The sequence below is a fragment of the Carassius carassius genome, chromosome 11 (assembly GCF_963082965.1).
Source record: "Carassius carassius chromosome 11, fCarCar2.1, whole genome shotgun sequence".
Classification (NCBI taxonomy): domain Eukaryota; kingdom Metazoa; phylum Chordata; class Actinopteri; order Cypriniformes; family Cyprinidae; genus Carassius; species Carassius carassius.
In genome coordinates, this window is record NC_081765.1 from 32658249 (window position 1) to 32671506 (window position 13258).

The following is a 13258-nucleotide window of genomic DNA, read 5'->3' on the forward strand; positions in this document are numbered from 1 at the left end:
GCTGTTTAATGGCAGTCAGCAGGTGTTGCAGTGCATCAGTTCAAAAGACGTGAAATAAAAAGCCCCCCTCCTTAATCAGAAGTGACGCATGTGGAAACGCAGCGGAGAGATTATAAAAAAACAACGATTAGCAATAAGAAGTACAAAACGAGGATTTGTAAAGAAGAATGTCGGAGGATTTCGATATAAACCAAGAGGATACTGGTTTTCCTTTGCTAAAGTAAGGAAACTTTTCTTCCTTTGCTCCTGTAAACAAACGTTGGTGTACAGCTGTTGGCTCAAACTACATTAAAGTGATTATTATGATTTGAATATGGATATTTTTCTTACAAAAACGCACCGAGTCACTACAGGAGGCATGTTTTCACCCCTCAGAGCCGTGTGAGACACTTTTTTTTATTATTAAGGATGGGCACAGGATCTTTTTATTTAACTTCTTTTGGACTGATGCACTACAACACACGCTGACTGCCATTACATTTACATTACATTTATTCACTTAGCTGACGCTTTTATCCAAAGCGACTTACAATTGCCACATATGTCAGAGGTCGCACGCCTCTGGAGCAACTAGGGGTTAAGTGTCTTGCACAGGGACACATTGGTGTCTCACAGTGGACTCGAACCCAGGTCTCTCACACCAATGACATGTGTCTTATCCACTGCACTAGCACCACCCCTTAAACAGCTTGAAAGCTCAAAAACCAATTTTTAATATAACTCCAACTGGATTCGTTTGAAAGAAGAAAGTCATATACTGTACACCTAGGATGACTTCTAATGAGGATTTGTGGGGAAGATGTTGATGTTGAGTGTGTCTCACCGATGATACCGCTGTCTTTGCTCTCGAGGGTGGAGCTGGGGCTGATGAGGGCTCCACACACCGGACGGCCGCTGTTACTGTTTAAGGTGGAGCAGGGACTGTCCGTACACGGAGACGCTGTGCTGCTGGTCAGAGTGGAACATGGACTGATTCCCTGATTTATTACTGGACACTGTAGAGAGACAACCGAGAGACACGCTGATGTGCTTCAGCAGAAATAACAAGAAAAAAAACTGTTACCTGGATTATATGACGAGGCAGAAGAGAGATGAGAGAGACAGAAAAGGATTGTAACGCCAATGTTGAGTTTAATGCACCACAGCTAAATCAATGCCAGAGTCTGGTGTTTCTCTTCATACAAATAAAACCCACCAGCAGAAATAAACAACTAATGAAGAAAAAAACGTGACATGCCACCAAAACTTCATCAAATGACCCTTCACATGCCTCAAACCAGAACTCTAGTCTTTCTCTCCTCTCCACCTGTAGCTGGTGTGTGGTTGAGGAGAGACCCCTCATATGATTGGAAAGTGCTTTGGGTGTACAGCAATACACACACATATAGTGCTGCTATATAAATCCCTCATTCATTCATTCATTCATCATAGTGTTTGTGATCTCATTCGCCCTCTTTGTCAGGGCATACTTGGTTTTACTGGCTTCATGCTTCTTCACCATATTCATAAGGAGTGTTGGGGAAAGATACTTTTAAAAGTAATGTATTACAATATTGCGTTACTTCCTAAAAGAGAATCTAATTACGTTAGTTACTTTTTATGGTAACTAATGTTACGTTACTTTTTCTCATCTGCCTGGGCCTCATTTTTCTTTTTAAGAAACAACAACAACAAAAAAAATTAAACAAATATTATTTTTATCTAAAGTAGGGCTGTATGATTACAAAAAAAAAAAATCTTAATTGTCGATTAATCCCTTTGAATTGTAATTGCGATTATTAATTACTATTATCACAATTTACATTGAATGATGTTTATACCATTGTATGATGCAACTGCATGCTGTATGCCAATAATTATGCAATTTTTTCAAGCATTTTAGCTTTTAAATGTTAATTATTTTTTGACACCCACACATAGACATTTTTTACATTAAGACACACAAAAATATCATAATTAATTTCAATTTAGACTTTGAAAACATGTTTATCATAGAAGAGGTGCTTTCATTTCACTGTCTGGGTGAATTTATTTCTGAACATGTTTATGAATAACATAACAGGTCTAGACAAAATAAAATGAAACACCATCACGTGATTGACTGTTCAACAGTCTGAATTAAGCAGATTGTTTCCATCCCTTTCTCTCAGACCCCAAACACCAGCAGCCCATCGCTGGTTTTTGAGTCAGTCAAGGTCACAAAACCAGATGAAAGTTCAATTAAAACAAACTTCCAGACGGCAGCCTGATGAAACAGATTAAAGACCTTCACCGAATCCCACTGGAAGACGTCATCCAAGAACAAACGACGGAGATCATTACCAACTCTCAAAGACACACATTGTTGCTTCCCTATTCATGCAATTCCCACAGACACTCAGAGCGACGAAGCATTATGTTTTATTAAACAAAAGCATTGCAGATGAAGGGACCACAACCTCAGCTTAATTATCTCATCATCCAAAACCCTGACAGAACTAAACTATTTCTGGAGCAGACCTCAAGTTAACACGACTCAAGTTTCTGATCATCGACTCTGCAGCGAACGGGAATGACTTACTGTGGTCGCACACAGACACACTCCTCATCGTGTCTCACACTGACAGACAGCAAACACGCGGCTTTAATCCTTGAGGTTTTCTCCCGTCTGTCTCACCGTCTCGCTCTCTCACTCTAGCAGCGGTTTTGGAAAATACCTTTTTTTCATTCTTGTCATCCATAGGTATGCGCGTGGAGCCCGGGATGCCTTCGCCCAGCAAGAACCCCAAGCGTGTCATCAACTCCTGAGTGGCGGGGGAGGGGCCTGAGAGAGAGAGAGAGAGAGACAGAGAGAGAGAGAGAGAGGGAGAGAGAGGGAGAGAGAGGGAGAGAGAGAGAGAGACCTTACAGGATCTGCACAGATACACACCAGCGAGTGCAACACATTCATTCACAGCCATTCACTGGAACAAGCACATGATGGGATTCACAAGGAATGTCATGATTCAGAACTCAAACTGTCTCTATTTGCTTCTGACTACAATAGAATTGAATAGAGTAGTTTTATTGTCATTGTTTTTGAAACAACAAAAGCCTGTTTAGCAGCACACAAGGTTTGGCATTATAAAAAAAAATGTAGATACAAAAAGAGATATAATGCTTCTTCCTCCTGTTGTCTCTCACATCAGGAAGTCGTGGCCTAATGGTTAGAGAGTTGGACTCCCAATTGAAAGGTTGTGAGTTCGAGTCCCGGGCCGGCAGGAATTGTGGGTGGGGGGGAGTGCATGTACAGTTCTCTCTCCACCTTCAATACCACGACTGAGGTGCCCTTGAGCAAGGCATCGAACCCCCAACTGCTCCCTGGGCGCTGCAGCATAAATGGCTGCCCACTGCTCCGGGTGTGTGCTCACAGTGTGTGTGTGTGTGTGTGTGTGTTCACTGCTCTGTGTGTGTGCACTTTGGATGGGTTAAAAGCAGAGCACGAATTCTGAGTATGGGTCACCATACTTGGCTGAATGTCAGGTCACTATCACTTTCATCAGAATCTGTTTAAGAACGGTTTTAGACTGTTGCAGATCTGTGCAGACTTCTCTCCTGATTCAATATTTTGGATAGAGGAGTCATTACTTTAGCTGGAAGCAATGGTTTGATGTTAAAAATGCCGAAATTATTAATTTGTTTCATCATTTTGTTTTCAAAATTGTACAAACATGCAGCTTTTCACTTCTCCAGATGTTAACTGATGTACTGATGTCCATTGGTGAGCAAGTGACGCGATAATAAATTTATAAACAAATATATAAATATAATAAACAATAAATAAGTCTGATGAAGAAACAAGCTCATCTATATCTTGGATGGAGTAATTTTTCAGCAAGATTGCATTTTTGGGTGAACTATTGTTTTAACAGAGAGAAACACTGATGAACAAAACAAAACAGCGCAAAGAAATTAAAGATAAAAGTGTCTATAGGGAGTTTATGAGCAAATACTGACTAAAATGTCAGTCTCTTCCTCAAACAACTCACATGACTTAGAAAAAGTAACACTGTAGCACAGAAAAAGATAAAATGCATGCATGAAGATAAAAAAGGAACATGAGGGTGAGTAAATAGACAAACTTTTCACTGCCAGTGAACTATTTCTTCAGTCTGTATGGAGTGAAAGCAGGTATGCATATGTGATCATGAGAACGAACAGATGAAGGGGTTTGTTATTAATTTCCATTTATCATTACTCTTTCATGTCTCTCATCTCAGTGCCACACATATTAATAACATGCATTCCTGTAGATTCAGCGCGCTCACAGAAAACTCTCTCTCAGCACACAAGTCTGGAGCTAGAACAGCCTCAAAGTACATTTTTTAAAGTTTGATTCCAAAACCTGAAGGCTAATTCACATTCACAAACAAAAGATAATTTTTATTTTATTTAACTCACATCTGATTTGCTAAAGAGAATGTTTAAAAAACACAAACTTGTAAATCTGTGCCTGGCAAGAAAGTCAGCAAATACGCAAATAAATCTGCAGGGATCAACGATCTGCAAATACACATTCAAAATACAAACATTCAGAAATATGCAAACATACTTGGATATTCATGAATTGTTTTGGCATTTGAGAATCTATTTGTGGTATTTTGTTCATATGAATAAGGTTTTGAGTTATATGCAAATATATAAAGGTTTGTGAGTGTGAATTAGCTTAAACATCACTCATAACCACACATGAACACACGTCTCCACACGTATTGATCTGAGCCTCTGCTGCTGGATTTACCCAGAGATCCACAAACACCATCACACACAATACAACAGCAAGCCTAAACACAGCCATGCTGAGCTATTTCTGGAAAAACATGCCTTTAGGACATCATGGCCTGAGATTTCATTTCACAAAACACAAGGTATTTCAGTCCTTTAGATGCCTTGAATGGAGAGATCGATTCACTTTGGAGGAAAAGCAGAACTTGTGATACTAAGGCCTGGGACACACTAGACAATTTTTAAATGTTAAAATACTTTGGGTGACCAGAGACATAATGACAGTTTCAATCATCTGAATGCACACAGAGAGCATCCTGTTGATTGTAGGAATGATTTTACAGTGACATGAGATCTCACAGAGACTAGATCAAACAGGATTTAAGAAGAAAAACAAAGAGAGGACAATCGACATTGTCAGAAGGCTCTCTTGGCGCTCGTTCTGTACAGTGAAAAACAAAGGTATTGGTGATATTCTTTCTCAATACTCCACTGCCAAGTTTCAGCTACAGAAGCATGCAACATCTCACTGGCTACCGCAGGGATCACATCAGAGTCAGCCCCACAAGATGTGAGATGTGTGAACATCTCTTGGGATCATGAAGGGTCTGAAGTGATCAGAAGCATTAAAATAATGTCAATTAATGACACCACTCAATTGAGGATATTTTGGACAAAAGGTTGATTGCGACAAGCATTGATTATCCAAAACATTCAACATTTATAGTTATTAGCTGATTAAATTTAAGTCAATTGGCCGTGTTATCATGAAAATATTCTAAGCGTAAAGAAAATATTGAAAAAAAGTTAATCAAATCTGATTGAAAGATAAAACCACAACAATGATTTCATTGATAGTTGTCATTTATAGTTATATTGAGACTAACATAACTAAACTACCGTCCAAAAGTTTGGGATGAGTTATTTTTTAATTTTTATTATAGTTATTTTATTTTTTTTAAAGAAAGAAATTTATATTTTTATTCAGCAAGGATAAATTAAACTGATCAAAAGTAACAGTAAAGATATTTATAATATTAAAAAAGTGTTCTATTTCAAATAAATGCCTTTTTTTTTTCAAAGAATCCTGGAAAATAAAATGTATCATGGTTTACACAAAAATATGAAGCAGCACAACTGTTTTCAACAGAGTATCATGTGAATCTGAATACTAGAGTAATGATGCTTAAAACACAGCTTTGATAACAGCCTTGGTCATTCAGAAATCCTACCGACCCGTATGAACTGTAGTGAAAGTGAAACCAATTATAATCAGTCAGGGTTGTTTTTTTTCAAATGACTAAACAATAAACAATAGTAGTGCTTGTCATAGTGTGGTTTGGTGATGCTGACCATCAGTAAGTGGTTGAAGAGCACAATTACTTCCACAGATGTCATCTTGACATTCAAAACCAACACTCAAGCCAACATCCCTTTCCAACATGTATCCATGTCTCTTCACCTCCATCTGCTTTCATTCATGCTTGAGCATTGATTGGGCTCATTTACATGCTCCCCAAAACCGCAGCTCAGCGCCAGGGGAAATTTCAGCGCCGCTCTCGCCTTCCAGAGAAGAGCCCAACAAACGCTCGCTCCTCGTTCATTCAAGCAAAACATCTGTTACTGTGAATGCCAGAGTCACAGCAACAAGCTGTTAACAGGTGCCCTTTCCACTGCCCGCGGCCCACACCCAACATCCCAGCAGACCGCCATCTTCAGAATCAATAATTAACACTGAACTCATGTGCTTTTCTTCACTTGTTAGCTGTGAGGTCTTACAATGACATTTAGTTCATATATCCAATTTTTAAGTTGATTTCTGCTGGGTAATGTACATAAAAATTCATACCAAACATTTCATGCATAGATTTAGTCATTTTGCAGACGCTTTTATCCAAAGCAACTTACAGTTGGGTGATACATAAAGCAATTTTTCTTAAAGAGGCAAACAGACACAGGAAGTAGTTGTAATACCAAGTTTTAGACATATAATTAATAATAATAATAATAATAATAATAAATTTTATTTGTAAAGCACTTTACATTTGACACCAAATCTCAAAGTGCTACAGTAGAACATAATTAAAAACAATACAGTATTACAATAAAAACACAACATGTTAAAAGACGGGACTAAAAACAAGCTTTAGCTGTTAAAATAAGCCTGTGTAAAAAGGTGGGTTTTTAGTCCTTTTTTGAATGTGTCCACTGTCTGCGGGGCCCTGAGGTGGTCTGGGAGGGCGTTCCACAGGCAGGGAGCAGCGACTTGAAAGGCCCTGTCGCCCATTTTTTTGAGCCGTGTCCTGGGCATGACCAAACGGTGCTGTTGGCCTGACCGGGTTCTGGTTGATGAATTTGGCGTGAGCAACTCAGTGAGGTAAGTGGGGGCCGCACCGTGCAGACAGTGATGGGTATGAAGGAGGACCTTATATTCTATGCGGGACTGAATGGGGAGCCAGTGCAGCGAACGAAGGATGGGGGTGATGTGCTCATGTTTTCGCACCCTCATCAGGACCCTGGCAGCGCTGTTCTGAACATACTGGAGCTTTTGAAGGCTCCTGCCAGGAATCCCAATGAGGAGTGCATTACAGTAGTCCAGCCTGGAGGAGACAAAAGCATGGACGAGCTTCTCTGCAGCAGAAATGGAGAGGGAGGGGCGCAGTTTGGAAATATTGCGGAGGTGAAAGAATGCAGTTTTGCAGATGGAGGTGACATGACTGTCGAAGGAAAGGTGGGGGTCAAATTTTACCCCTAGGTTAGTAACAGAGGAAGAAAGGGGAGTGGTGTGTCCAAAGAGTGAAACAGTGGTGATTGGAGAGGAGCGGAGTTGATGAACAGTTCCAGTTTGAATGACCTCTGTTTTGGAGCCATTCAGCTGCAGGAAGTTTTGACTCATCCACGCCTCTATCTCCTCCAGGCAGGAGCTAAGGCGGGCAGTCGTGGTAGAGGGGGAGCTAGAGGGAGTGACTTGAAGGTAGAGTTGTGTGTCGTCAGCATAGCAATGGAAATTAACTCCATGCCTGCTGACGACACAACCTAAGGGGAGCATGTAAATGGTGAAGAGGGTTGGACCGAGTACGGAGCCCTGGGGGACCCCACAGGTGACAGTGTGGGATCTGGATTTTACATCACCCAGAGCTACATACTCGGTTCTATCAGTGAGATAGGAGTGAAACCATTTCAGGGCAGTACCAGAAAGACCTGTGTAGTGCTGAAGTCGGTGCAGGAGAATGTGATGGTCTACAGTGTCAAACGCAGCAGAGAGGTCGAGAAAAATGAGGAGGGATGTGGAACCGGAATCAGAAGCCATCAGCAAATCGCTGGTGACTCTGATAAGAGCTGTTTCTGTGCTGTGAGAGGGACGAAAACCAGATTGAAATTTCTCATATAGCCTGTTGGATTTGAGATGATTATGGAGCTGGGTGGAAACAACTTTTTCCAGGAGTTTGGAGATGAATGGGAGATTAGAAATTGGTCTGTAATTCGACAGTGGTGTAGGGTCCATGGTGGGTTTTTTGAGGAGGGGTTTGATGAGAGCAGTTTTGAGGGAGGTGGGAACATAGCCTGTCTCTACGGACATGTTTATTATTTTGGTTATGAGGGAACTGATAGAGTTAGTGTGAGTTTTAAGCAGAGGAGATGGGAGGGGATCAAGGCGGCAAGTGGATGTTTTGGATTTACGAATGATGTTCTCGACCTCCTGCTGCGTTGTGGGGGACAGTTGTGATAGGGTTTGAGAGATGGGTGTTGCGGGCAGGTCTAGTGAGGTGCTATTTAGAAGTGGAAATGAGGAGCGAATAATGTCAATTTTTGATGTAAAAAAATCAAGAAACCGGTTGCAATTTATATCAGTTGGACTGTAGAATGAGGAAATCTGTGGTTTGATGATGTGATTTATTGTGGAGAACAGTTTTTTGGAGTTACCTGGGTTGTTGTTTATAAGTGTTGAGTAGTATTCTGACCTAGCCTTGGAGAGTGCTTTGGCATAAGCCCTACGATGTTCCCGGTAGGCCAACTTATGCACCGTCAGGTCAGATGTTTTGCAGGCACGCTCCAGGACACGGCCAGACCTCTTCATCCCTCTCAGCTCGTTTGTAAACCAGGGGGCAGAGCGGGTAAACGTGACTGTCCGGGTTTTTAATGGAGCAAGACAATCCAGAATAGAGGTGAGGCTGGTGTTGTAGTAGTCCATTAAGTCATCAGCTGATGAGTGAGGAGAGGGGGAGAGATGCTGGAGATGTTGACTGAGGGAGGTGGCGTCCAAGTTCTTAATGTTTCTGAAGGTAATATGGCGTTTTGGTTTGGTGGGAGGAACTAATATTGGGACTTCAAATGTAACCGCCAGGTGATCGGAGACACCCACGTCATACACCTGAAGGCCTGAAACTGAGAGGGAGTCTGTAATGACAAGGTCCAGTGTGTGCCCCCTATTGTGTGTGGTGGCATCCACAAGCTGTTGGAGGTTAAGACAATCCAGGGTTTGTTTGAAATTTGAGGCCAGTTTACAGTTATGGGAGTCCACGTGTATGTTGAAATCACCAATAACCAGAATATTTGAGTGAGCTGTGCAGAGGGAGATTAGAAAATCATGAATGTCAGGAATGAAAGTTGGTTGTGGTTTGGGAGGGCGATAGACGAGGGCTATTGTTGCTGAAAAAGCTTTTTTGCAACTAAAAACCAGACTTTCAAATGAGCCAGTACTGGGCACAGACACGGTGGATAATTCAATGTTGCTGCGATGTAAAACAGCTAGGCCCCCACCACGGCCAGTTGTACGAGCCTTATCGAGGTAGTTATACCCGGGTGGGCAGGCCTCATTTAGGGATGAGTATATTCCAGGCTGCTGCCATGTCTCTGTAAGACAGAGAATATCTATCCCCTTATCCAGGATGTGGTCGTATACAAGTCCAGATTTGTTTGACAGGGACTGCACATTTAGCAGTTCAAATGTCATTTGAGCTCTAAAATCCAGTTTATTGACAGGGCGGAGAACCCTGCGATCCACTCCAGGTTTTACAGTGCACCGTTTACACCCAGCACTATCTATGCCAGGAGTAGCGGTACTCTGATGACGCAAACGGTGACGTGTCAGTTGCGCAACGGGACGCGATGCCGACCAGAGGGATGAGATGGAGCTGTGGTCACCGGATTTAAACACAACAAACCGGCGCCTTGATCCCCTATGGATATATCGAGGTCGGTACGGAAGATCCAGTTGCTGCAGGGGAGCTCGGTTGTTGTTATTGAGAGCTCGGAGATGTTGCATCGAGGTGTCGGACCACAACATGATGCGTGATGTGTTAGCGGCTAGCCGATATCCAGGCGAGTACCGGTGAAAGACAACGACACAAGCCAAGGTAATCCACAGCTTCCACAAAGATGGTATTCCACGTGCAGACATCCGCTTGAAGGCAGAGGCGATTGCAGAACCCGAAGTTGGTTCAGGGATTTGAAGCCAAAGAGTGGAGAATACACTGTGACTTTGCCGGTTTCAGCTTAGTAACAGGTATGTGCCAGGTAACACTTCACGTAGCAATCAGTTGGCTACTGAGTGCAAAAAAAATATCCGTCAATTGCTGTAGCGATTTCAGTAACTACAGTAAGAATAGTACGGTAGAGCGGATTTGCGCGAATTTGCAGAGAAGCGGCGAACAGCCAGCGCCAGCGTCCTCTCCGCCATCTTAAATAAATAATTAAATAAGTACAAGCTAGAAAAATAACTAAAGTTTTTATTTTTATTTATTTATTTATTTATTTTTTTTATGATGAAGCCAAGTAGTTTCGAAAGAGATGAGTTTTCAACTGTGGCTTGAAAATTGTCAGTGATTCATCATTCCAGATAGGGGTGGGAAGATCATTCTACCAGCCAGGAATGTTGAATGAAAATGTTCTGGAAAGTGTTTTTGAGCCTCTCTGTGATGGTACCATGAGGCGTCGCTCACTAGCTGACTGTAGTTGAGTGTATCAGACTTCTGGAGGGGATGTAGATTCGTAATAGTGAGTGGAAGTAGGTGGGTGCTGAGTCTGTGGCTGTTCTATATGCAAGCATCAGTGTCTTGAACTTGATGCGAGCAACAAACTGGTAGCAATTGCAAAGAGATAAAGAGAGGTGTAACATGGGCTCTTTTGGGTTTATTGAAGACCAGTAGTGCCGCTGCATTCTTAATCATTTGCAGAGGTTTGATTGTGCTTGATAAACATCCAGCCAGAAGAGCATTGCAGAAGTCCAGTCTAGAAATGGCAAGGGACTGGACAAGTTGTTGTGCAGCCTGCTTCGTTAGAAAGGGCCCGATTTTTCTGATGTTGTGCAATGCAAACCTGCAAGATCACAAGATTTCTAACTAAAGTTGATGGGCAAATTGTAGAAGAGCCTAGCTGGATGTAGAAATCGTACTGTAGAGTTGGAGTGGCCGGGAAGACAAGAAGCTCAGTCTTTGCAAGGTTGAGCTGTAAGTGATATTCTTTCATCCACACCAAGATGTCCGCAGGCAGTCTGAGATCCGTGCAGCTACCGTTGGATCATCTGGTTGAAATGAAAGCTAGAGCTGCGTGTCATCAGCATAGCAATGGTAGGAGAATCCATGTGCCTGTATGATGGGACCCAGTGATGCTGCATATACGGAGAAGAGGAGGGGTCAAAGAACTGATCCCTGAGGGACCCCAGTGAAAAGTTGATGTGCTTTGGACACCTCCCCTCCCCAAGCCACCTGAAAGACCTATCAGTAAGAAAGGATTCAAACCAGCGAGGTGGAATCCCTGTGATGCCCAGTGATTAGAGGGCAGACAGGAGGATTTGATGATTGACAGTGTCAAAAGCAGTAGACAGATTTCGCTATGAATGGTAGGAGAGAAACAGGTCTGTAGCTAACAGTCACTGTAGTTGAGTGTATTCAAAAGAATTACTGTAATGTAAGCCTATTCACATAATAAAGTCATGTTTTTCACTAAACTGACACAAGGAAGAAACATATTTAACCCTTGTGCATTGTTCAAATTCACTACCCTTTCGTTATGTTCAGGATGAAAACATCCACTCAATTAAACTGCTGTAGAAATGTATCAGATTCATATTTTTTATCAATTTTTATGCATAAATCTGTTAATCAACTTCAGTCCTGATCAAAACTACCAAATGTTTTTTAAAAATCCAAGATTTTAACTCTTTAATTGCCAAGTTCATAAATGTTGTCACTGATTTGGGGGAAAAATACACAAATGACTTATTTTCAATATAAAAGTAATTGTGGCTGTATTTTTTTCTTTTTACTTTTTATCACAGTCTTGGGCATGTCAAAGATTAGTAGCAACATTGGCTTTGAAGCATTTATAGTTTTTGTGCAGTATTAGATTTAAAAAATTTTCTCCCTCATTTGTTGTTAGTGGCTGTTTTTGCCCCATTGACTTCCATTATAATGTCATTTTTTGATTACAAAGCCATGACACCATATAATCATGCATTCTTGATTGTTTGTGGTTTTCCCTTTTGGGAAGAGGTGAAATTTGTTATTTTTACAGTTGATCACTAGGTGGGACCATTAACCCTTTAGATAGGCCTGTGCAAAAAAAGGCTTAGTTTCTGGCTTGTATATGGAGTTATATGGAGTATAACAGCAAATTATAGTTATAAAAATATCCAGTCCACAATCACTTTTTATATTGAAAATATGTAATTTTGTGTGGGGTTTTTTTCCCCAAATCAATGACATCATTTATGAACTTGGTAATTAAAGAGTTAAAATCTTTTTTTTTTTTTTTAAACATTTGGTAGTTTTGATCAGGACTGAGGTTAATTAATAGGTTTATGCAAAAAAAATGAAAAAAATATTTATCTGATACATTTTTTACAACAGTATAATTTAGTGGATGTTTTCATCCACAAACATAACGAAAGGGTAGTGAATTTGCCCACATTGTACTGTTGAGTTTTTGAAAAATTTCAAAGCATTTTCCCAAAATATGGGTCAAAATAAGATTTATCACAAAAAAATCATTACATTAGCTCAAACACAGAGATAGTTTTGGCCAAAATAAGAATCAACTTTACCCCCTAGTGGACGAAAACGTCCCCAACAACGCATAAGGGTTAACCATTTTCATTTATATGATAAAACAATATAACAAATCAAACAGCAATGTTTACTGAGATATCCATGACAATTAAAGTGACGGTTTAAATGAAACAGTGAATCAGAGTTTTGAATCAATTAATTGAAGTGGACACATTTAACTGATTGATGGAAGTAATTCAAGCTTGAAAGTAAATTAAAAAGCACATGAATTCACTGTGATATTAACAATGCTTTAATTTTAAGCAAAATCTTCTCAAATATAATCTTTATATTTGACATATAGTGCATCTGGATACTGTAGTTGAATGCATTAGGGAAATTTTTCTAAAAATAAAGTTAAAAATAAATATTTTCTACATTATAAAAATATAAGAAATATGAAAACATATATAGTGCATCTAGATACAGTTGATTGAATACATTAGGGAAAAATCTTAATAAATTAA

At 40.5% G+C, this 13258-nt stretch overlaps 1 protein-coding gene across 2 annotated transcripts in view; it reads right to left on the bottom strand.

Annotated features, from left to right (window-relative positions):
* LOC132153213 (protein TANC1-like) overlaps positions 1 to 13258 on the bottom strand; it is a 155735-nt gene that overhangs the window by 73304 nt on the left and 69173 nt on the right. For both annotated transcript variants that reach the window (XM_059562561.1, XM_059562560.1), the window contains exons 5-6: positions 2697 to 2803; positions 824 to 995 (exon numbers count right to left, since the gene is read on the bottom strand). In XM_059562561.1, coding sequence (XP_059418544.1) covers positions 824 to 995; positions 2697 to 2803 — 279 coding nt within the window. The remainder of the gene's footprint in view (positions 1 to 823; positions 996 to 2696; positions 2804 to 13258) is intronic.